General features: G+C 34.8%; 1 protein-coding gene across 1 annotated transcript in view; it reads left to right on the top strand.

Annotated features, from left to right (window-relative positions):
• LOC148943230 (uncharacterized) overlaps window positions 1-26,581 on the top strand; it is a 46,367-nt gene that overhangs the window by 8,329 nt on the left and 11,457 nt on the right. Inside the window, exons 2-7 of the mRNA XM_089101552.1 lie at window positions 5,205-5,324; window positions 11,326-11,383; window positions 14,697-14,826; window positions 18,514-18,849; window positions 20,737-20,894; window positions 24,766-24,976. Of these exons, the coding sequence (XP_088957678.1) occupies window positions 5,306-5,324; window positions 11,326-11,383; window positions 14,697-14,826; window positions 18,514-18,849; window positions 20,737-20,894; window positions 24,766-24,976 (912 nt within the window). The 5' untranslated portion in view covers window positions 5,205-5,305. The remainder of the gene's footprint in view (window positions 1-5,204; window positions 5,325-11,325; window positions 11,384-14,696; window positions 14,827-18,513; window positions 18,850-20,736; window positions 20,895-24,765; window positions 24,977-26,581) is intronic.

The following is a 26,581-nucleotide window of genomic DNA, read 5'->3' as shown; positions in this document are numbered from 1 at the left end:
CCATTATGTTCAACGTAGTTGAAAGTTCTGGAAATTATGTATTTAAGGATGACAAACCCCCAGGGCAAAGGTTGTAAATTATGCCCTGGGGACATATAAGGTTTTTAATGATAGAGTTGTCATAAACACTTCAAAAGGGGCTCATTCAAATGGAAATTGAGAGGGCTAGTGCCCTTTTTAATAGTTGAAAGTGATTGGACGGTAACTAACCCCTCTCTCACGCCCACCATTCCCCCAGACACATCCAATCAAAATTTTCAGATAGCAATTTTGTTCAACGTAGTAGAAAGTTCTGGAAATTAGGTCTGTGAGGATGACAACCCCCCCGGCCCTCAGGACGAGGTTTGTAAGTTATCCCCTGGGGCATATAACGTTTTTATTGAAAGCGTTGTCATAGAAACTTCTAAAGGCCTCATTTGATTCGAAATTGAAAGGGCTAGTGCATTTTGTAATAGTTGAAAGTGATTGGAGAAAGACTAACGCCCCTCTAACGCCCACCATTTTCCCCATTTGCCCACCATTGATATAGCCATTTTGTTTAACGTAGTTGAAAGTTCTGGAAATTAGGTCTTAGAGGATGACAACCACCCTCACAGCCCTTAGGGTAAGGGTTATGATTTATGCCCTGGGGGCATATAAGGTGTTTATAAAGAAGTGTTGTCGTAGAAACTCAAAAAGGGCTCATTCGATTGGAAATTGAAAGGCCTAGTGCCCTTTTAAATAGTCGAAAGTGATTGGAAGGCTTGACATTTTTATAATAAAGATCGATGTGGGTATAATGTATTATTTTTGTTGTTGTTGTTTAGACCAGGGCACTTTGTATCTAAGGAGTTGTTGTAGGAACTTCGAAAGGGCTCATTCTATTGAAAATACAATTGGCTGATACTCTTTTTAATAGTGAAAAGTTATTGGAGGGAAACTAATCTCCCACCCCCCCCCCACCAACCCTTTGTATTTTTTTTTTAAAAAAAAAATTTTGCAAAAGGATAAAAAAAAATTCACTGTGTTAAATCTAAATACCAATAATGCATATAAGCATTATCCCAACAAAGACTGAGGGTTTTATGTTCAAACTTTTGGGGCTGCTTCTACTCTTAAAATTTAACCAAATCAAAATAGCGTAAGTGTATCCAAGCTATCAAAGAAAATAAACAGATTTTTTTGCAAATGGTATCAAGTTTTCCATTTCAGGTCAACTAGACGAGTTATGAAACTAAATTAAACACTTTTATTAGTGTCCAGATTTTTAAGAAGGTGTATGTTGTTATAATTTGCCGAAAATTTTTCTCCAGCATACAAATAGCAGGCCAAACTATAAATCTTTAAAAAAAATGAAAAGATTTAAAGCATTATTTTCTTTGTCTTTGAAAAGACTATGTCAATGTAAAACGAACAGAAATTAATTAAAAAAAACTTTTTCCACAAAATAAGTTTTTCAAAGAAAAGTAAAGAACTCCATTAAACAAAAAATGAGCAAAAATAAAATTAAATAATCTACCAAGCATGAAACTACATCTGAGCAGTATCTCAGCAGTCAGATTTAATATTTTTTTCAGTAAAGTGCAAATTATGTTCTGGCCTTGGGAAGGCATAGGGATTTTTAGCCCCACTTATGTTAATTTCTGCTCGTTTTGAGTTTGTCTTGGTTATTTATTGTAATTTCTGTTCGTTTTGAGTTTCATTTATTTATCGATGCTGATTTGTGGTAGTTTCACGCTTGGTAGATTTTTTAATTTTATTTTTGCTCATTTTTTGTTTAATGGAGTTCTTTACTTTTCTTTGAAAAACTTATTTTGTGGAAAAAGTTTTTTTAATTAATATACAAGTAAAGCTAGGGACTCCTGTATTTGTTTTGACATCCAGCCCTTCTTAATAATCTTCTGCCTTTTTTCAACTATTCAAGGAGTGAAGTATCTAGTCAGGTTTAGACAAACATTGGTTCTGGATAGTATAAGTTTTATGCTGAAATTATTTAACAATGTTAAATGTGAAGACAAACAGAAACCACCCTGTGTATGAGAGTGGCTGCCCTCTCCTCAATCCCTTGATCTTATACTGAAGTCTTTATGTCCTTTAAAGATACTTCTCATTAAAATTCAGTGGCCTTGTTTTGAGCAGTCTTTCTTAAAGAATTGTTACTAAAAGTCAAACTTTAGTTTTTAAAGAGTAAGAGATTAAGGAGGGTGGAGGGTTCCTAAGGAGGGCGCCCTTATATACAGAATAATTTCTGTTTGTTTTAAGTTTTAATGTTACTTCTTACTTTTAGTTGAGAAACATCTTTCTTTTTTTTTATTTCGATTTTTTTTTCAAACTCTGCTGGAATATACCCCTCGCTATTGCAGAAAATTCTCCCTCTCTCCAAGGAAAATGCTCCCTGTGAAAAATCCTTCCCTAAAAAAAAAAATTCTGTATATTTCCCAATAACAAATACTATATATAAACAATGGACAAATTGCTTAACTTATAGTCCTTTCCCTGGGGGCTCATGTAATTCCCAGTGGCATAGTTATTGATAAGATAATTTTTTTAAGATAATGTAATTTTATTTGACAAAAAAAAATTCAGAACATTTTTGCTGCACCTGCTAATAAAACCCCTAAGGACTTGAAACCTTTCAACTATGCTGAATCAAATAGCTATCTCAAAGTTTTGATCAGATGTCTTTGAGGGAGAAGGGGCATTTGGAGAGGGATCTGCAAGGACCATTGTTTCAATACAATTACCCCCCGGGGAAAACAAGCAAATAAATAAGCATTTGTTATCTTTTTTGTGTTAAAAAAATACAAAATTTCACATTTTTGTGGATAGGAGCTTGAAACCTCAACAAGGAAATAGGCTTCTGTGATATTTCTTGTGGCGAAAAAATTCCAAATTCTACATTTTTTGTAGATAGGAGCTTAAAACCTCTACAGCATGGCTCTCTGATATCTAGAATATGATTGTGTGATATCCATTAAGAGCACTTGACTTTTTGGGGGTATCTCCCTGTTAAAAAAAAAAAAAATTCTCAGGCCTGTAGCTTTTGATGGGTAACATTAATCTTACTGAATTTTGAACTTTTGTAATCAGCATACTAAGTCAATTCTTGTAATGTATTAATTGCTGTCATAATATCTTTCTTAGAGTTTTAGTTTCTATTGGGCCTAGTTGCTCCTTACATACAGTCTGTCACCATGAACTGTTTGATCAGGGAAAAGTACAGTCTCAATGACTGTTCCATTATGCTTCAATTGTATTTTTATGTTGAAATAAAAAGACAATGCAACAAAATTGTTTCCCATCTTCTATGAGTCAGCTTAGATTGTCAAACCTTGCTTTAGTGTTCTTTGAGTAAAAAGTAAATGAGGGTGTATGTTTTTAAGAAACTACAAGTTCATTTCTCATAGAGCTTGAAAAGTTAATTTACAGCTTAGAATTAGAAAAGGAAATTATGTTTTTCACAAATACAAGCAGCACCAAAGGAATAAATATAAGGTGCTGTAAATTTAAGAAATGTAAGGTGCTGTAAATTTTAGAAATATAAGGTGCTATAAATTTTAGAAATATAACGTGCTGTAAATAAATTTGGTGCTGTAAGTCAAGCAGCACCAAAGGAATAAACATTTCAATTTTTTTGTGAGTGTTTTGCTTTAATAATCTGTTTTCAAACTTACATTTTTAGGAGATTTCATAGATTCTTATTGTTTCGAAATCCACATTTGCATTTTTGATATTGTTATTTACATATCCCATAAATGAATGTAGAGGTACATTTTTTTTCGGAAAGAGTTCTATTACTATTACAATTTTTGTAAAGTCATGTAGTCAGTGGCCACACAGTTGTTGTAAATTTGTGTCGTCATGTGGTCAAATGGTCAGTCTGTGACTGTTTTGTAATTTCTTATTTATTAAACAAAAAATAACGTCAAGGCCAGAACAAAACCACAGGTCTCAAGGTTGTTTGATGAACTTGAAAAGAGGGTAGCACTTTCCTACTCCCTCCTGGATGGCTCCTATGGTAGGTAAACCACTGCCTGAATGCCACAAATACTCATAGTTTGATATGTTTTTGATAAGTTTCATTTGTAAAGATAAGAATGTGGTAAGGATATGGACAAGAATGATAGTAACAACTAATCTTTAAAATAACATTCAATATACACTTTCTCCTTTTTAGGCATTTAAAAAAAATAAAGTTTATTGTTAGCATCAATTTTCTCTGCATAGTCAATGGTAATATACAGTCAAGGCAAGCTCCTCTACCACACTTTCCTGCAAAAATTCAAGAAAAAAAAAAAACAATCTGGCTAGTAGGACAGAAGGTTTGGGCCTGAATCTCTATCCAATCATTAGGTTTCTGATATCCCCCCTCCCCCCCCCTCTTCAAATTCCCACCTGCCTTGTAAATCACACAGAAAAGTCCCATTCTTTGCTCTGTGATATAAAACTGCTGAGTTGTATAATACAAGAAGATAGTGGAAAACAACTTGTTGTCTCTCTTATTTATTACATTTTTGGGTACTTGTCTGTTATATAAAACACACTTGAGAAGGGAAGTTTGGTTAATGCTAATGGAAAAAAAATGATGAAAATATAATACTTTATTAGCAAAATTGTGAAAACTACAACTTGGAAATGTGCTCCCAGAATGCAGAAATGTCCTCAAGAATTGTGTTAAAATGTACTTGGCCTTCTGCCTTTACTGCCACCCACCACATGTACTCTACTAAATATGAATGTAATTGATGGCGGGAATGTACCTTGGTAACAATGTACTTTTGTTGACCCAGAAATAAATGAAACGAACTACAGTAACAAATGGTATTTTACTTTTAGAAAACCATGTATTGACATACACATTGATGGTTTTCAAACATGGCCTAGTGTTACACTTCCAAAAATGTTGTTTCTCGTAACAATTACTGTTGGGACCAACAATTATTGTTGGTCCTTAGAAAGGGTACTAGAACTTCCAATTTTAAATTGAGCGATTACCATCCGAAATTTTTACAAACATTCCTCGTATATGAATCATCCCACAACAGAAGAAAAAGAAAAACAGGAAAAGAAAAAAATATATAATGTATCAAAGCCATATCACTCTTTACTTAGGCAGCTGTTATTGCGCTGCGTGTGATAAATTATAACTACTTAGATGGTAAGCTGTGATCATCTTATCAGGTTTGAATTATGAATTTAGCACTACTGAAGCCTGTTTTTTTTAGGTTTTTGCTTATATGATGATCTCAATAAAGTGTTTCTTGCCATGAATTAGCAGCTGTCGATCCATTACAGAGGATTCCTGTTGTTCACCATCCTCATAATCATGGCTTCGAATCCTAAGGGTAAGTTTTTATCATATTGGGATAAAAAAGAGCAGCTGAGAAAGGAATTTCGGGAGACAACGCTCATCAACTTTCTTAAGCAGTTCTCTTTTAAGTTGTTTTTAAATACAGAAACATTTATTCACTCCACAAATAAAAAATTATACAGTCAACCCAGGCCAGGTAATCTTGCCCCTGTCCACTGACCCTTGTAGTCCGAAATGTCTATTATTATTGCATATTTTTTGACAATTGTCGCTAATGTAATTAATTCATGATTGAGCAGGGTACAATTTGGGACCTATATTGGCCAAATCTGTTTTTTTTTAATTAATAAAAAAAGGTGATTTTGTGGCTAGCAAAGGATGGCTAGAATGTTTGAAAAAATCGTCATGGCATACGTTTTATGACTACCACAGGAAACTTTCTAATGATGCCATCTGATTCAAATTAAGATTTTTGCAGAACAGTAAAGATTTAAATCTTAACCCATCACAGTTGTACAATGCAGACAGATCAGGGCTTTTTTGGCGTGTGTTACCTAACAAAACGTTTGTTTCTTATAGCGAGTTGGTCTGCAGTTTTAATAGTGTTAATTTAAAAAAAAAAATTATGAACATTTTCATGCTTCATTGATTGATTCATATTGTCATTTTAATCCTTAGTTTTAGGTTATTTTAGTACATATGTACATTTTGTACACAATTATTTCGTAACAACCATGCAGTATAGAATCTTATCTGTATTTTGTTGGATAACATGGTACTATTTTGTAAAAACAAAAAATCTGGACTATAGGGAGTCTTAGACGGTAATCTATAATCCAACAAATTCAACAATTCAACACTGCCCCTGCAAATAATTTGTTGGATTACCAGGACCCACTATGTGTATAAACAAACGAACAAATACAATATTAGAATATTCTTTGCTAACTTTAATTTCCATTGACTTCCAAAAAGCATTCGATCTTGTTAATCGCAGTATATTAGTTCAAAACTTGTCATTGAATTTAATATTAATTATGCCGTCATTGAATTTGTTACGTCCTTCTTAATGTTTTAGATCTCAATTGTTTAAATATCCTGTATCATTATTCCAGTCCCCTCCCTGTCCACAGTTGAGTACTGCAAGGTACTTCCCTATGCCATTTTCTTTACTCAGTCATTATTAACAGCCTCACCAAGGAATTTCCTGACAGATGGAAATTTGTTAATGACCTTATGGTGGTTCAAGCTTGTTACAAAAATTTAATGAGTGACTCTTGAGCATTGTTAATGACATTGCATAAGATGCCTCGAACTTGGACATGAGAATTAACCTTTCTAGTCCCTGACCCGTTTTCTCAATACTATCCATGTGTCCCCTTTAAATTACATCACAATTCCTTCTAATTTAAAGCGGGGTATTGATGCTAAAAACGTCCTTAAAGCTAATGCATCCCTCCTTAAGCTTCTAAATGAACTTGAAATCCCCTCTTCCCATTCTTATAGGATTTATAATAGTAGTAATGGGACAATAGGTCCTAAAAGCCAGGTAGCCACTACTGTTTTCTTTATTAGTGGTCCAAGATCATGAAGAGGGTTTAACAGCGATTCTTCCAGTGCTGCCATCTACTTAGCTAAACTCATAGAAGTTGATGTTTTAACCTAATGCATCTACATCCCTCCTTAAGCTTATAAACAAACTTTAAATCCCCTCTTCCCATTCTTAAAGGATTTATAATGGTAGTAATGGGACAATAGGAGCTGCGGGCCAGGTAGCTGCTACTCTTTTCTTTATTAGCGGTCTAACATAATGAAGAAGGTTTAACAGCGACGCTGTCAGTGCTGCCATCTACTTAACTAAACTCGTAGAAGTCGATGTTTTAACCTAATGCATCTACATCGCTCCTTAAGCTTATAAACAAACTTGAAACCCCCTCTTCCCATTCTTATGGGATTTATAATAGTAGTAATGGGTCAATACGTCCTACGGGCCAAGTAGCCACTAGTCTTTTTTCTTAGTAGTTTAAGATCATGAAGAAGGTGTAACAGTGATTCCCCCAGTGCTGCCATCTACTCCCCACCCAGATTTGACCCTCGGGCTGTTTCCCAGCCTGTTCCTAACTTGTCTCCTGTACACTGCTGTATCTCCAGCTCTAGAAAAACCTTTGTCCCCTATATTATAGAAGAAATAAGCAAAATATTTCGCTAGTTACCCTCTGTTTATTACTTGGTACAGGTGCTGCCCACGTTTTGTATTTGCTCGCATTTTTTTCTTCTTTTTATAATGTTCTTTTTAAATTGGTTTTTGTATTTATGTTTTTTCTTATTGAGTTTTACCCGTTTTTGTCTTTTTAGCATCTTATGACTAATCTCAGTTTAAATACTAACTAATGAAGAAATTTTCATTATAACAATTTAGATTTTAGCAGTTTTTCACCATTCTTTTAATTTTTGACGCTAATTATGTTTTTTGTTTGTCCTATTTTTATTTATTACCCTGAAAATTTGACCCTTCAGGGCTTGTGACCGCAATTTTTAAAAATAAATGTCTTATTGATTAATTTAAGGGTTTCTTTTAATTAATTTAAGGGTAAAATTATCGATTAATTCTACGTTTTCTAACTAGTATCCTTCGTATCATTAAAGAATTTTTTTATGGTGTCATTTTATGTGATGAGTTTAAATTTGAAAACTTGATCAATCAGTCAATCATTTTATTAACACTAAAACACTATTACAAACATGAAATGGTTATTCGGCCCAAGAAGTTTGGCTTGTTGTGGGCCAAACAATACGATGATAAAACAATGAAAGAACTACAAACAATGCGCTAAATCACTCAATACATACAAAATAAAGATAGGCTAAAGGAGAGTAAACACTAGAATACAATAAAACAAAAACTAAAAACAGGTAGTAATAATAATGATAGCAATAAAAAGAAACCAAGAATGTAGAAAAAAGAGGAAAGACCAAACTGGCATTACAACTTAAAAACACTATTACTGTAGGTACTACTATTTTATTATGCTAATTCATAACAAAATACGGTTGCTGTACTTTTCATAGAGCAACGACTTATAATCGAGACATGTGCCACAGTGGTACTAGCAAAAATTATTGCAGGGCTAAAAAAAAAAACGCTGTCAAGTTTGAATTCTATATACGTGAGCCCTTTTTAACGTATTTTTCTTAAAAAAATGTGTAGGAATCATCTTTTACATGTGTGCTGGTCCAAAGGAGGGAAATTTATTGAAAACTCAAAAAGACCTTGCAAAATTTCCCAAAATTACTTACAGAATTTCCTTTTCTTAGTTCTGTAAATGATCTAATTATCTAATTAATATATTCCAGATCATTAAGAATTTTAGCAATGTTGATTGAAGGCAGTGTTCTTTAGTATCATTCAGCTCGCCAGGACCTTTTTAAACTGCACACCTACAAGTCAAAGTCAAATTTAAACGCATTCATTTGTTTACAGGGTAACTTATAATTCCATTACGGCCGTCCTAGCCCAGTGGATTGGTGCACTGGATTCAGAATTCTTTGTCCGAGAGGGCGAGGGTTCGAATGCTAGTCTATCCAATTATTTGGTTTGGGACAGGAGTCAGTGGCGTGATTCTGTAAGCTCAGCCAGAGTCGACCCAGCTCAAAATGGGTACCTGGAGAAATCTGGGGAAGGTAAACAGGAAGGGTGTGCGAAAGCACAGGGTGGTTGGCCCCTAAACCCCTATTGCATCTCCTGGCTGAAGGGCCAAGAAACGGAGATCAGCACCGCCGTCAGGGACTGTAAAATCCAATGCTGTATTCTTTACCTTTACAATTCCATATAAAGGTATGCCAAATGTTAGTCGTTTTAATTATAATATTAAATAGTCTCTTGTAGTGTGCTTGTGCTTGCACTCTTGGATTTATCCAGTAGCAGACTCTCAACCACTGTTTCAAAATCCAAAGAACGAATTTGGACACATTCATTTGCTTAGGGGGTAACTTACAAGTCTCCGTAAGGCTACACCAAATGATGATCGTTTTTTATTATAACAGAAAATTGTTAAACTTTTTCATTAGCAGAGTCTCAGTGACTGTTCCCAGTTTTGCCATTGTGTTTTTATGCTGAAATGAGTGAGAAAAATGAAACTTATAAAACTAATTTTCATTTTCTATGAACCAGTTCTTCTCAAACCTTGCTTTAGTAAATATGAGAAATGTTTCTTATATAGTAATTTTAAAAGATTAGTTACTCAAAATAGCATTTGGTTGTACTTTTTCTAATTGATTGCTTTAAAATTTGACGATAGGCAAAGAAATGCTGAGTAACTCTTGTGGAGACCTTAATGTGGCAGTAGCTTGAGAGAATAGACGTTCGTAAAATGCGCCATTATGAGTTAAAAAGGTGCCAGAGTAGTTTAAGACGTTTCAGAATTATCTGAAAGGACAGGCCATCACACTCCAGTACTCTGCATTTATCTGAATGACTGGCAGGGGCGTGATTTTCTATGGGGTAGGGGGGCAACTACCGCTTCCAGACCTCGGTTTGCCTCCCCGCAGACCCCAGGGTCCCCCTTCCCAGCCGAAATTTAGTCTTTTTTCCAAAATCTCGTCAAAAATCCGAAAAGCCTGCATAATTTAAGCATCCACAGAAATGGGCCAATTTTATTGAGTATATCCTTACCTTTATGGTACTATATGGCTCAATTTTCTGGTTTCACTGTCATTTTTGCTTGATCTGGGAAAACTGGCTCCAACTTCCCCCCCCCCACACACAGGATTTTGACGAAATTATGCCGCTGATGACTAGCTTGGGAAATTTAACTACACCTAAAACATTGCATTGGCAGGATGTGGAATGGTCAAACGAGCTTGTATACGTTTTCTATAGTGTTCTTGGTAACCCTCCAAAGACTGACTTGAGCCAATACCAGATAGCATCTACCACCCTTAAGCAGGTTAAGTTGCCAACTCTAGGTGTAGCTCAACCTGGTGGTTAAATTAGAGCAGCCCGTCTTGTATGGGCAGGGTTGTCAAATCCAGCCTATCTAATCCAAATTAATCGCAGCAATATATTAATCGTTTTACCTTCTACAGTGTCCACAAAGGGCCGTAAATATGTGGCATAATGGATAAGATTATGGCCTTTTGCTCTGCAATTTTACTTTTCTTTGTAACAGCTATCCAAACACATTACGGTAGGTGGCCCATGGATTTTGAAAGGCTGTCTTGTAAACTAAAAACCAAGGGAGTCAATTTATCCAATGGTTGATCAATTATTTAGTTGAATGATAAGTATATCATTTGATTTTCAAAGCTCAGATTGTCGTTCGATTTTCAAAGCTTTCCAAATAGCTTTCGCCATTGTGTGGGGCATCATAATCGTAATATGCTTTAGAAGTGACCTCTCACAGTTTTTATTCTCTTCTTCTCTTCATGCCGCCCCAAAAACCGCGGTATTTTTTTTTTTATCAGTTTTCGCCAATATAATTATTCTTTAGATAAGAAGGCATTTTTTCCAATTTTTTTAACAACCTTTTTGTAATTGCTAGAATAGTTGAAAAATGGCACTTTCTGAATCGCGTATTTTTTTTTTTTTTTTTTTTTTTTTTCATGAGTTGATGGCTGCACGAACTTTTTTTTGTTGTGCAAAGAGCTCTGTTTGAGTAACAGTCAAAAACAAAAATTTTATTTCCCATCAAAACTTCTGTAAAATTATTTCTTTATTTTAATTATAAAATATTATATTAAAATTATAAAATTATGTAAAAATTGTAAAATATAATACAAATTATATATATGATATTAATGTAATAAAAATCACACAAAATTATATTAAATGAAGAAATTAAAAAAATTTAATGTTTTTTAACAGAATACCTTTGGTCTGCTGTAGCCAATTACTCACATAATAATTTTTTTTTTGCAGGCTCTGTTAATTTTTGGCTTTTATTGATTATTTTTCTTTTATTCCGAGCTTTGCTTTATGGTTGTTTGTTTTGTTTTTCAGAATTTTTGTTGACAGTTTTATATATATTTTTTTCTAGTTGTTCATGTAAATATCATCATGCCTGAAGATGACGCAGGAGCGAAACGGCACAAAAGGTAAGCTTCTTTCCAACAAAATGAAAAAAATTAAGTGTCTGAGTCCAAGGGTTATTTAAACTCGAGTTATACATAATCGAATGGTAAAAAATGTCCAGAATTAGAAAAAGAATAATATCAGCCATTTAGCCTCATTCTCCAGTGCTAATTTGATGTAATAGCGAAACAAGGAATGAAAGTAAAGTTAAAAGAAGTAATAAAGTAAAAAGGATAGCAAATCTCGTTTAATCTAAATACAAGTTTTCTAATTCTTACAATAAAATTTGGCCTTCCGTTCATGTGCTTGATATCAATGTTGCCAGATGCAAGCTAGGAAAAAAACAGGATTATATTGATCATGGTGGACTAAGAAACCTTTTATGAAATGAAAAATGCTTTGGCACCGAACGGAAAATATGCTTTTATCATTGAATTTTTTTTTTCAGATCTATCCGTTTGTTTGATCCAAGGTATAAATTTGATTTAAAAATTCGAAAATTTTCTTGTTTTGCGTGCTTCTGACGCATTTTCAGTGCTTGTTTCTTTCTAAAAGAAATGCAAAGTGAATTTTAATTGAAACTTAGTCTGAGACCAAAGAGTATGGGTAATTTATAAGAGTGGGACGTGGCACTAGTGATAACAAATAAAACTATCAACGCTACCTAGCTTTTGACGACACCTTGTATTTTTTCATGTGATAAAATGATTAATTAATTTAATTAATGGAATTGACTAAATTAGGGTACTACCAAGTGTCAAATTCTTCTTCTGCTTCTTTATCAATTTTCTTCTTTTCTTATTCTATTTGACAACAGGTGGGCTTTTCAGTAACAATATTGAGCCGTTTCCCTTTTTCGTCACTCAGTGGGCTACAGAGCAACTGACTCGATTGCCTCATGATTATTAAATATTTTCAGATATCTTTCAGTAGATCTGTCAGCTCTATGAGTTCAATTATGAGTGGATAGATGTCGATTTCTATGCTCTGTGTGCAGGTATAGTTGGCTAGGCTCTTGGCTGATAGTGAGATTTTGTGGTATTTGAAGCATTTTAACAGTTTGCAAAGCAAGGTATGTTGTGCAGACGTCAGTATATTACATTCAAATAGGCAATGGTCAATTGTTTCATTATTCATATTACAATGCCTGCAAAGAGGGGGGGGGGGGTAAATATCTCTAATCGGGATTGGTCTCCCACTTGGATGGTCAATATTTATAGCATTTTTTGCTATTCTTTCTTCATCTTTCGCTCTAAGCAAATCTTCTACTTCTTCCTATTTGGATCATTATGTAGACACTTTCGCTCTCATAACCAGAATCAAAGTCTGGACCCTGCGCTGAGTTGCTGCAGCTGAGACCGAACTCCAGGCCTCGTATTACTAAACACAGATGAATGTACTGTGCTATTAAGCCACTCCTTCGGCTCTAAGCATTTTTTTTTTCAATTTCTTCTTTTCAAACTTCATTTTTCGATTTAAAATTTTTCTTCTTCTTCCTGTTTGGATCATTATGTAGACGCTTTCGCTCTCAAAACTGGAATCAAAGTCGGGCCCTGCGCTGAGTTGCTGCTGCTGAGACTGAACTATGGGTCTCGTATTACTATAAGCACAGATCAATGCACTGTGCTATTAAGCTACTCTTTCGGCTCTAAGCATTTTTTTTTCAATTTCTTCTTTTCAAATTTCATTCTTCAATTTCAAATTCTTCTTTTTCTTCTTTATCAATTTTCTTCTCCTTCGGCTCTAAGCAAATCTTCTTCTTGTTCTTCCTGTTTGGATAATTATGTAGACGCTCTCGCTCTCATAACTGGAATCAAAGTCCGGACCCTGCGCTGAGTTGCTGCAGCTTATGCCGAACTCTGGATGTCGTATTATTAAGCACAAATCAATGCACTGTACTATTAAGCTACTCCATCGGCTCTAAGCATTTTTTTTTCAATTTCTTCTTTTTAAATTTTATTCTTTAATTTCAAATTCTTCTTCTTCTTCTTCTTCCTGTTTGGATCATTATGTAGACGCTTTCGCTCTCACAACTGGAATCAAAGTCCGGACCCTGCACTGAGTTGCTGCAGCTTAGGCCGAACTCTGGATCTCATATTACTCAGCACAGATCAATGCACTGTGCTATTAAGCTACTCCTTCGGCTCTAAGCATTTTTTTTTTCAATTTCTTCCTTTTAAATTTCATTGTTAAATTTCAAATTCTTCTTCTTCTTTTTGATCAATTTTCTTCTCCTTCTGCTCTAAGCAAATCCTCTTCTCCTTCTTCATGTTTGGATCATTATGTAGACGCTTTCGCTCTCATAACAGGAATCAAAGTCCGACCCTGCGCTGAGTTGCTGCAGCTGAGACCGAACTCCAGGCCTCATATTACTAAACACAGATGAATTTACTGTGCTATTAAGCTACTCCTTAGGCTCTACGCATTTTTTTTTCGATTTCTTTTCAAACTTCATTTTGCAATTTCAAATTCTTCTTCTTCTTCTTCCTATTTGGATCATTATGTAGACGCTTTCGCTCTCATAACGGGAATCAAAGTCCAGACCCTGCGCTGAGTTGCTGCAGCTGAGACCGAACTCCGGGTCTCGTATTACTATAAGCACAGATCAATGCATTGTGCTATTAAGCTACTCCTTTGGCTCTAAGCGTTTTTTTTCAATTTCTTCTTTTCAAATTTCATTCTTCAATTTCAAATTCTTCTTTTTTTTCTTTATCAATTTTCTTCTCCTTCTGCTCTAAGCAAATCTTCTTCTCCTTCTTCCTGTTTGGATCATTATGTAGACGCTTTCGCTCTCATAACCGGAATCGAAGTCCGGAACATGTGCTAGGTTGCTGCAGCTGAGGCTGAACTCGTATTACTAAGCACAGATCAATGCCACTGCGCTACCACAGGACCTAACCAATTCCTCTTCTTATTGTCTAGATTGGACTATGGGCCTTTGGCCTTTTATAGACTATGGACAATAGACTACAGACTACGGGCCTTTCAGCATGTTGGTACAGCTGAGTTCAAACTCCGGGTCCCTTATTACCTAGCCCATCGTGCTATAGACCTTATATAGACCCATATAGACCCAGCCATATAGACCCATCGTGCCACTACAAAACTGACCAATTGTTATTTTCAGTTAAGATTTTTTTTTCTGCGTAAGCCCAGTATATTAGTTATAATTATATACGTGACCACGTATAAAGTATTCCTGGAGAACTTTAATTTTATTTAAATGTTTGGACAGCTTTGATTATATAGAACTTTTTTTTAGGTAGAAGTTGAGACAAAAAATTAAAATAAAGATGAAAAAAGTGAATAGGCGAATAAATTTCTCACCTGTTTTAGATCTAGTCGACGATACGAAACAATAGTTGTAAAAGGTAACCTTTCGAAAGACTATATACCGTTTGAAGAGGTTGGCCATATTTCATATTGTCCAGTTTGCAGCAAGGCAGTTCGGGGAAACAAGATGAAGGTAAGTCTTAATAATTTTTTTTGGGTATTTTAATACAGCCTTTCCTAGCAAGTTAAGTTCCTCGTAAAATCGCTTATAACAGCGGTAACAACTTAGCCATTTATATGGTCATAATAAACAAAACTGGCCTGAATTTTACCTTAGTTTTGTTCTTATCATACTAGCAATTGATCAATTTATTTTAATACTAGGTCAGAAAGCTTAAAAAATTATTAACGTTTTTGCTTTTTGCGATTTTCCTTGAAAATGCAGTCATTTAGCTTTACTAAAAAAATACAAAACCGTATAGTGTATGCTTTATGGCGAGAACTCGAGAAATAATTATTGATCCCCGTCACCGATTCTAAATTCTAAACGCAAAAGTTTAAATCCTTTAGCTCCTTCTCAAAAAGGGTTTTAGGATTTTTCTGGAAGTTTGATCCCCTAGTCTTGAGACAAAACAGGATATACTTACCAAGCTATGTATATAATTTGTCATCTTTTAATGAGACCTACTACCATGGCGTAATTTCGTCAAAATCCTGGGGGGGAGGGAGTTGAAGCCAATTTTCCCAAATCAAGTGAATATGACAATGAAAACTAAAAAATGAACCATATAGTACCATGAAGGTAAATATATAATAAATAAATCTAACCCGTTTCTGTGGATACTTGAATTATGCAGGCTTATCTTAGTTTTTTCAAGATTTTTCAAGAAACTAAATTTCAGCTGGGGTTAGGGGCAGATTAGGGTCTGGGGAGGGGCAAACTGAGGTCTGGGAGAAGAAGTTGCCCTCCTGTCCCATAGGAAATACGCCCCTGCCTACTGACAGTATGTAGTGAAAATAATTAGACTTAATCGCTCGGTTTTAGGCTTAAGCATAACAAAACAAACGCATACTCTCTTGTAAGCATCCAAGAACCATCTGACTCTAATTGTCAAAGCGTTCTTTAGAAAATATTCCCATTGTAAAGCGCTTCGTGTTTGTCTTCAGATTAATCCGATAAGTGATATTTAACTTTATAATTCTTCAATTATACAAGAATTTGTTTTATTGCCTACCAAAACTCAAAAAAAGATAATTTTATTATTATTATTAAAAATTTATATACTTATTAGATAATTAGTCGGAAGCGGAAATGCTTCTCGATTTGTTCCTCTTGTACAGAAAGTACCATTGGGGAGAAAGGTATTTGATCTAACTTTGAAAGTTTTAAAATAGTGAAAACCCAATTTTGAAAATCAGCATGGATCATGTCATTACTATTTTATCTAAAGGCTATAACTGAAAGATTAAGAATGCTAAGAAATTGAAATAAAACCACAGTTGCAATCCCAAGAAGAAACAGTTACGCAGGAAACCCAGTTACGCAGGAAACCCAGTTACGCCGAGCATAAATGTACGTGTCTCGACGACGGGTCTCAAAATCGTAAACGTTCCCGGATTTGGGGGTACTTTTTATACAATTTACTAATTAGTTTTCTTCTTATTCTGCCTCCCCGCCCAGAAAAATCCCTGTCTACGTGCCTTACAAGACCGTATCCAGAGGGGGTAGGGGGTTTGAGTCCCCCTATAATTTTTCTCCTACTCTTAAAATCGTTAGAAAAATGTATATAAACAAGTTTTTGATGTGTTTTTTAATCTTTCTTATACCCCTCCCCCTCCCGAACAAAAATCATGGATGCGGCTCTGGTGCATTATTAGGCTTATTTATGCTTATTAGGAAACACTTATTATGCTTATTGATTTAGACTTATTTATTTGAGGTGCCAATTGGTTTGGTTAGATTGTTTCTTGATTTGTTTTTGTTTGCAAAGGTGTTTGGTAGTATCATCAAATTAAACAATATTCTAAATATAGGTGTATATCTGTGAAAATTTGGCCACAAGCCTACAGCTGTGTTACAGCCTACAGCTGTAACTTGCTCTTAAAGGACAATGGTCTTATCTCTTTCGATTTATTAGGTTCAGATCTACCCATTCACCGAATCAAAATTAAATACTAATACGAATTTTTCAGGCAATGATTCAAACTTTCTTTAAAGGAAAAAATTTCTTGATTTCACCGATATTCAACAATTTTTAACGTATTTTTCAGTCTAAAAATTAATGCAAAACTAATTTTAAAATCTAATTCGATCGACTGATAAAACTGAATCTCAGCTAGAAAACAGTAACTTGCCAAAACTTGCACATGGAATGTAAACCATAATGTAATAATTTTCAACGCAAGGAGGGGAGGTGTGGCGTATTTGTCACAAGAAAAATATTTTTGCTCTTTCAGATGAATTTTATTATTCAAATTGACAATAAATAATGCATAAACTTTTGCTTAAGACAGTGATTCACGTCCTGTTTGAGACAATTTTTTGCACTGTCTTAGCTAAAAAAAAAATCCGTTTATAGCGGGAAATCGCCCTCGTTTCTGCAGCTGATTTTTTTTTCTGTTCTTTTTTTCGTAACTTTTTTCAGTTGGATTAAGCTTTTTTTTTCGGGTTTGGTTAGGTTTACTCGCTGCCTTGGAAATCCTCCTATAATCTTTCTGTGTACAGTTATATGCTTTTCGCCAAGAAAAATCCTCCCTCATATGCGTAATTAGTCTTTGTTCTTTTGACTTAAGTTTCTTCAGTTTGATTTTTTTTTTTTTTTTTTTTTTTTTTTTTTTTTTTTGTAGATTTACTCAACACTTTGGGAATTTAGCTATTCTTCTTCTGTGTACAGCTATATTGCATCTAATTTTTTTTTATCAGAGAAGGTATTTGGGGAGGTAACCTGGGGAGCGAACCTCTCCTTCTTCCAGCTATTCTTGTTTTTTCTCTTTTGACCTGACTTTTTATAGTTGACTCAGTTTTTTTCTGTCAAATTGGGGTAGGTTTAGTTGAGGTTCTGGGATTTCTGCTATCATCTTTCTATGTTCAGATATACTGCATTTTAACTTGCTTATTTTTGTGTAGAAGTTCATTGGCTGGTGTGTAATGGAAGATCTCGCTCCCAGTCCATTTTGCAGTTAATCTTGTATTTTTCTTTTGAATTAACTTTCTTTAGTTTACTTCTTTTTTTCGTCAGATTAGGATGGATTTATTCAACGCCGCGGGAATTCCGCTATCTTTCTTCTGTGTACAGTTATATTACATTTTAACTTGCTTTGTACCATATATTTGTAGAAAAAATCTTTGGCTGATCCTGAGGAAGAAACCTCTCCTTTTTACAGCTGTTCTTGTTTTGTTCTTTTGACTTTACTTTTATAATAGATTCAGTTTTTGTGTCAGGTTGGGATGGGTCTAGTTGAGGCTCTTGGAATTCTCCTATTATCTTTCTATGTTCACGCATGCTGTATTTTAACTTGCTTTTAACCAGTTTTTTTTGTGGAGAAGTTCAATGGCTGGTCCGTAGTGGAAGATATTCCTTTCCCTCCATTTTGCAGCTATTCTTGTTTTTTAATTAACTTTTTTCGGTTTTCCAGGTTTTTTTTGTTGTTTTCTTTTGCACAGGCTCGGTTAAGTTCAATTAAGTTCTGATATTTTCCTGTGCGCACAAAAGTTCTTACTTTTTCTTACCATACTTTTGTATAGACGGTCTTTGGCTAATCTTTAGGGAAAAATCTTCCCTCTATATGCTGTTTTTTTATAATGAACTCTCTAGGCTTGTTTTCTTTTTTGGATCAGATTTGACTTTATTTCTAGTTACAGCTTTGAATTTACTTTTAGGAACACATCCAACTCTGTCGTCAAGTCCTAGGAAGCATGAGTATGTACCCCTGTGAAATATGTCGAAACCCCTTTGATCGAAGAGGCGACAAACAGGCTCACTTCCGCGAGTGCCATCCAAATGTGCCTCTGTATTTTTGTAATGGGTGTGGAACTATGTACACTGAGCACCGAGGTTTTGCTTCCCACGAGTGCCAAGGGCAACTCAGTTCTGGGCAATTGAATGTATTGACATATTTCTGTGGAGGATGTGACTTAAAATTTTGTACCCGTCATGGTTTTGATCGGCATACGAAAGAAATACATAAAGGAGTGTTGCGGCCCTGGGAAGTTCAGGTAAGTTTTGTGATTGAATTAGGAAAATTAGGACTGACGGAATTCTAGTTGGTAACTTCAAAGGTTTTTGTAGAGTCTCACCAATGATACAAACACCAAATTGAAAATTAACCTAACCTTTAATCGTTGGTTGATGACTGATCACTCTAGTCTGTCCTTAGTGGTATGGGGTGTTGTTTTCAACTTGGGAGTTGTATTTAAAACATCGATCGCTGAAAAAATTTTGAGAAAAAAGAGACGAAATCAAGTTCCATAAAAACCACTCCTATTAGCCTCCTATCTTGGCAATTTTAGCAACTGGTAAATAGTATTTAAAGCATCGATCTTATTTGATAATTCTGTGGTCCAATGAACGGTAGGCCTTAGGGTTAGTTTAATATGTAAACAACATGAAATACATTTAAATTTTAACCTTCTAATTATTTCTGCACGCATACCTTGTCCTTGGTTAACAAGTTTATAAAGTATTTTCTTACATAATGAATTCAATCCTTCCAATAATTTTCTTTATTACAAAAATGAACACTTCTGAACCCAGATAAAGATAAATAACATTCTAGAATTTTCCTCCCTTCCCATTGCAAATCTACCTCTCCCCTCAGTCACTAAGCCAAAGTATCTAGAGGGGGTTGTGTCTTTGGTTCATTTTTTTATTATATTTCTTTTTAATTCATTTCATATTTTGTGGTTATGTTCGCGATTGTGTATGTAAATATTTGTGGTTACATACGTACTTATGTGTACGTGTTTGCTTGGTGAAGAAGTAAAACATTGATCCGTTACTCCCCCTTCTAACAAGTCATCGCAGCGTAAAGCTGCCATAAGCCACCCCTTTTAAGGACGCTCCCTCTCCACCTCATTTAACTTAAACCATGGCTCATTATTCCCAACATGAAATATGCATTTCCCTTCAATATATTCTTTGAATAACAAAAAATTATTATTCATAAAATAGCCTGTTTAATTGAAGTGAATTAATTCCAAATAGTAATTTCTTTAAAAATAGAAACAAGAGACTTCTGTTATCTCAGTAAGCTTTTGTGAATAATTATGCACAATCGGCATATGCACAAAATAGCCTGCTTAATTGAAGTGAGTTAATTTCAAACAATATTTCGTTCAAAACAGAAACAAGGGATTTTTTTTTATCTTAGTAAGCTTTTGTGAATAATGATGCACAATCAGCATATGCACAAAATAGCCTGCTTAATTGAAGTGAGTTAATTTTAAATAGTAATTTCTTTAAAAATAGAAGCAAGAGACTTCTGTTATCTCAGTTAGCTTTTTTGAATAATGATGCGCAATCAGCTATCGTGCATAAGCTATTGGTTAATGATGATTTCAAAAATCGATCTTCTATCGCAATCAAGGCATACGAAGGTTTTTTAGCGCTATAATCTCTCCTTCCCCTCCAGGAAAATTGAGCCTATGGTATTTCACTAGACTGTTGACTGTGCGCACATGGTCTCTTGACACTATCGTGCTTTTATCGATGTAGGAGGGGGGGGACTTCCAGCTTGGCCTGGGTGTAGTTTGATTTTTAATATGAAACTTTTGAGCAAAAAAAAATTTGCCTAAAATCTATCTCTTTTCCCAAAATCCTTCGCCTGCTTCTGATTCTAGATTTGTAACATTAGTGTCTTCTTTTCTTCTTGCTTGGTTATTTAGAGACGCTTGCGCATGCGCATATAGACGCTAGCGCTAGCACGAATAGTAATGTAATTCAGCGCCTTGTGGCAGCTGAGATTAAATTACAGTTCTCGTGTTACCGAGCAGAGATCAATCTTATTGTAGCATCAGAGGGATACCATTAATTTGTTTTGGGTAATAATTAATAGTAAGTAATAACTCATTGTAATAATAGTAAGTAATGCAATTTTTTTTCAGTATCCTGAGAAGCGTTTCTTTCGATCTGTGAGAAGTGATATTGAAAAAAAAGAAGGGGAGAAGGTGATTCTAACTCGAAAAAAAGGTGTACGAATCATATCGAAGATTTGTGACTCCCAATATGGAAGTTTTGCTAAAAGAATGAAGACATCTGTAAGGTATGACTTTCTAAGACAAAAATAGACCTGCCAATGAAAACTTGAATGAAATGGGAATTTAATCTTAATGATCAGGTCAGATTAAACAAACGCACTACTATTCAAAGTTCACCAAAAGCCTACATTTTGTAAGACAAAAATTACCATAAAACGAAGTTTTTTCCATTAAATTGATGGGAGATTGAAATAAAAAAAAATTCTGAAGACTACGCCACCTTTGAGACATGCATCAACAGTTCCAACAGTTCATAGTAAATAGCAAAGAATAATAGTAAACAGTCAGTCAAACAATAGCTGGCAGCGAGTTTTCAGTAAAGAGTGACCCTTGCCAACATTGAACAATATACGATGCTTATTCAAAATATGAAAAATTCATCAAATTTAATGGTAGTCATGGAAAGTTAAGAGCCTGAGAAAATTTGCCCAATCTTTGAAAACGGGGGGAAACACCCCCAAAACATCAATTGATCTTAATGAAAATCACACCCTCAGATTCAGTATACCAGAGAACCCTACTGTAGAGGTTTAAGGCCCTGTGTATAAAAATGTGAGATTTTGCATTTTTTGTCAGAAGAAATACCACAGATGCGTGTTTATTTGTTTTTTGGTTGTTTTTTTTTCAGGGGGATTATATCGAACCAGTGATCGTTGAAGATCTGGAGAGGGCTCATTTGATCGGAAATCAAACGTTCTAGTGTCATTTTTAAGTGGCCAAAAATATCGAAGGGCAGCTATCCCCCCTCCCACGCTCTTTTTTTCCCCAAAGACACCCGATCAAAATTTTTACATAACCATTTTTTTAACACAGTCGAATCATCTTTGAGCATGACTTAACCCCCACAGTCCCCGCGAGAAGGGCTGTAAGTTATGAGCTTTGCCCATTGTCTACATATAGTATTGGTTATTAGGAAGAATACAGATGTTGTCTGGTCGGATATTTCTATTCAAGGGAGGTGGGGTTACGTGGGAGGATTTTTCCATTTAGTAATTTTACACAGGGGAAGAGAATTTCCCTTGGAGAGGGGGAGATAGATTTCCCCGCATTCGATCAGAAATTAAATAAAAACAAGTTTTTCTCACTGAAAGTAAGGAGCAACATTAACACTTAAAGCGAACAGAAATTATTACGTATATGAGTGGGGTTGCCTCCTCGCCAATACCTCGCTATTTAAGCTAAAGTTTTCTTTAGTACTTTTAAAAAAGTTTTTTATTCTAATTAAACGGCCTTTTGGATTCAGGGGTCATTCTTAAAGAATTGGGACAAAATTCGAACTTAAAAGTAAAGTGCGAGGTATTGACGAGGGGATGATCCCCCTAATATACGTAATAATTTCTTTTCATTTTAAGTTTTATTGTTGCCCCTTACTTTCTGTGGAAAAAAACTTGTTTTTTATTAAATATATATATATATAGTACCAGGAGACGGAGCTTCGCTCGATCCCTGGCACGCAGCAGGCTAGTATATATGTGATTTTCGAATTACGCATTAGCATAATTATCGTGCTTAGTTTTAAGTCATGAGGTGGAAAATCATCAATTTCAATTGAATCAAGAAATTCTGGTGTGAATTCTGCTTTCCTGTTTGTCTTTCACATAATCATACATTTTATAGCATTTGTGTTCTCATGGGATTCGTTGCGATTCTCGCTGTTGCTGCTCTTCTAATCGCACATTTCGTTCCACTTCATTTTCGTTCACGACTCGATGCGATCCTCTTTTCTGAGCAGTGCTAAATTAACAGATTCCTTCGTTCCGTTGTAATTTTAATTTTTCTTCTAAACGCTGATTTCCTTGTGCATTATTTTCGTTTGCCAATCAATGTGATTACCCATGTTGGTTTTCCCATGTCTTTTGCTTTTGCTGTTCGGCTTCATTCATCATCTCGTATAATTTCGTGTTTGTCACAGATACCAAAAACGATACAATCACGACTGGGTAATCAGACCAGAAAGTCTCAGTATATCAGTTTTCCAAAAAAAAAATTAAGGGGCAATTTTTGAGAAAAATACATACATTAATATATTTTTCGACAAACAAATTGAGTTTTGAAACTCCTGCTACTTATGCTCAAAGGCTTTAAGCCTTCAGGGATCTCTAGCTTCAGTCAGCAGACGATTTATGAAAAATATCGAGGGGACTGGGAGTTGGAAAGGCATTTTTTCAAAGTTGTGATCTATCTAGATCGTTTCCCTTTTTTCGTTTCTAGATCGTTTTTTTTTCTTTTTTTTTCGTTTCTAGATGGTTTTTTTTTTCGTTTCTAGATCGTTTTTTTTTCGTTCTAGATCGTCTTTTTTCGTTTCTAGATCGTTTTTTTCGTTTTTCGTTTTTTTTTCGTTTCTAGATGGTTTCTTTTTTTCGTTTCTAGATCGTTTTTTTCGTTCTAGATCGTCTTTTTTTCGTTTCTAGATCTTTTTTTCGTTTCTAGATCGTTTCTTTTTTTCGTTTCTAGATCGTTTCTTTTTTTACTAGAAATTGCTAATATGCCACATTTCAGAAAAAATGTTGTACTGTTTTCGAGAAAAAATGTACAGATACTCGTAAAAATATTGCTCGTTTAATTATAAAATACGTATTTTAAACTAAAAATTTACGTTAAAGTACCGCCAGAGGATATGCTCCGAAATTATTTCTAGGTGTTTTTCTTTAGAGAAAATAGATATACACATGCACATTTTTCATCTCCCTGAAAAGTTCCAAGAAATGACAATAATCTTGTCGCAAAGTTCCTAATAAGACCATTATATTGTCAAGATAATGCCCTATCTGTCTTGAGACAACTGATATCCAGACACATGTGTAGTTTTCACGTTTTGCTAACAAATGTCAAGATATAACAAAAACGTGCACAATAAAAAAAAGTAAAAAAAAAAAAAAAACAGAACAGAACAGAACGTTAAGGCGATGACGTAACCTTGAAGAGTCAACTTATCTCCCTCATTATGAACTTTTTTAGTTTGTGTGACCGAACTATTTAAAATTGTTTCGGCGGTCTTGCCACAACTTTTACAGATTGGACAAGAGATTCGAGTAAACAACAGAAAACTAAAATCCAATACCTACTTTCCCAGAAATTTTAGAAAGAAGATAAATTGATTATTAATGAATCATTAGAATGTATTGGCAGTGTAATTTTTTTTATTATTAAACGAAAGAGGATTTTCTTTTTAATGAAAGCCCTAAAAGTGTTCCAGCATGCCTCCAGAGAAAGCGCTAAGAATTAGCTCAAAGAAAATATCATTTGACTAGTTTTGCAGCTTTGGGAGTTCCCTGAGGTGCTAGCCAATTTTATTGACAAGCTTGCCGACAAAACGAAAGATTTCTCATTATCTTTTCAATCACATTTTATAGTCAAACCACAGGTTCTATGTAAATATCTTGATGATGGCTAGTCCCATAGAGAATTCGCTAATGGACCCTTTGTCTGGGTGACGGTCAGTTGATGCTGAAGGTTGCAAAATTAGTTTAAGGTTACCGCATGGCCTTAATGCGGTAACTTGAAAGAAGTTCAACTGACACTCTACCTAAACAAATATGGGGACGGATAAGAGAGAAAATCTCAATTAGATATGTATCAACAGAATTCAGTTTTTTCTCTCTTCTTTTTGAGTCTTGAACCCCTGTCCTTACGGTCAAAGTACTTTCAAGTATTGCGTGCTAACCCCTCAGCTGGGACGACTAAAAAAAAATTGAAATTAAAGTTATAATGAGCCGTTCCTTGTGATACGCGGGAATGGAATTTAGTTTATACCGGAATTCAGTAGCATTTCAAGTATAATTTTGAATTTTTCTGGCCCTGTTGAGTGGCGCTGTGCTGTCAGTTTTCTGGATAACGTTCTCGTGAAAACTAACTTTGTTAACAATAATAATCTAGGTCAAAGAAGACTAAGAAATTGGAGCGTGAATGGACCCCTCCCTCTTCACCGTTGTCGAACTTGGAACCTTCTTTAGAAGAAGACTATGAAAAACCTTCTGAAGTGAAGTACCTTCGTTTTCATCGTGCAATTTCTCGTATCAACTCCATAATCAACAAATCCTTGCCGGATTCTGTAACTATGAGACAACCGTCTGGGGAGCTACTAATGGTATTTATTGGTCTCTAGTTTTAAATTGTGCTTTCAAATTGTGCACAATAAAAATGTCAACGAGTTTTTTTTAATGTGTTTTCAATGAGTGATTGTTTAATTGTTTGGATTGTAATTTCAAATTGTGCATAGTAAGACTTTCAACTCGCCATTTTCAAATTTATTTTCAGTGAGTAATTATTTAATTGTTCAAAATGTAATTCCAAAGAGGGCACAGAAAAAACTTCAACGAGTTATCGTGGAAATTATTTTCAGCGAGCAGCTGATTAGTTGCTTAAAATGTAATTTCAGATTTTGCGCAATAAAAATTCAACGAGTTATTTTTAAATATATTTTCAACGAGTGATTGTTGATTGTTTTGATTGTAATTTTTTATTTTGCACAGTAAGAATTTCAACGACTTATTTTCAAATTTATTTTCAACGAATAATTTTTTCATCAATTAAAATATAATTTCATATTGCGCACAGTAAGAATTTCAATGAGTTATTTTCAAATTTATTTTCAACGAGTGAATGTTTAGTTGTTTAAAATGTAATTTCAAAGTGTGCATAGAAAAAATCACAATAAGTTATTGATCTCTGCTTTGCAATATGCGTCCCGGGTCTTAATCCTAGCTGCCGCAAGGTCCTTTGTAGTCAGGAAGTGCGTTAATATATAGGCTATACTATGGGAAAGTTCATACCCAGAGAAAAGAGGATTAGAATTGGGTTTGGCTCCTATACCCTTTTTGAAAATGTGAAAATTACATAAACTATATTGTTTTTGATCAATATTTTGATCGAAATTTTTTTTCGAAAGGTGGACTTCCCCCTCCTGGAACCCAAATCTTGGAGGTAAGACTGCTCTAGGTACATCGTTGTTGTATCACACTTTATCATGAGGCTTCCTCCTCATGATAAGTGAAATTTTTGCTGAGCTGGAGGACAGATGGAAATACGTTGACGACTTGTCCTTAACGGAAATCGTATCTAAGGATTCGAAGAGCAATGCTGCTGGCTTCATCGACCAAGTTACCTCAGAGGCGGCTGAACTAAACATGGTCGTGAATAAAGACAAATGCTCGGTCACGACATTTTCTTTTCTTCAGCAGGCTCAACCGTCTTTCAAACCTCCTATCGATTCCAAGCTAGCTAGCCATAAAATAAATTTACTTAGAATGTTGATTTATTCTGGTCTCTCGTGGTGGTAGAATGCAATGCCGACTGTAAAACCATCTAAAAGTATATTTCACATACTAAGAACCCTAAAAGATTATCGAGTTGAAACTAAAAAGCTGAAACTAATATTTCACACTTTCATCCGCCCCTTAGTTGAATATGCTTGTCCGGTTTGGCACTTTGCCCTTACCCAGGATGAAATTGATAAAATAGAACGAGTTCAGAAGAGATCACTGCAAATCATTTATGGTGGTTCCCCTCTACCTTACTCCTTTTACCTCGAATAATTTAAACTTGAATCCCTTTCTTCCCACTGAAGAAAATTATGCCAAAGATTAGGCTCCTTCCTCCTTCAACATTCCATCTACAAATCACTCATCCCCTAACCCTTTGCCCCTATAAGATCTCGTTCCCCCAGGGAAGTGGCTCAGAAGGTTCCGAAACT

This window comes from Artemia sp. Qi Xiang Cuo, chromosome 15 (assembly GCF_049724085.1).
Source record: "Artemia sp. Qi Xiang Cuo chromosome 15, ASM4972408v1, whole genome shotgun sequence".
Taxonomy (NCBI): Eukaryota; Metazoa; Arthropoda; class Branchiopoda; order Anostraca; family Artemiidae; genus Artemia; species Artemia sp. Qi Xiang Cuo.
Note: the sequence above shows the minus strand (reverse complement) of the source record. Positions and strands in the feature narration are given on the sequence as shown.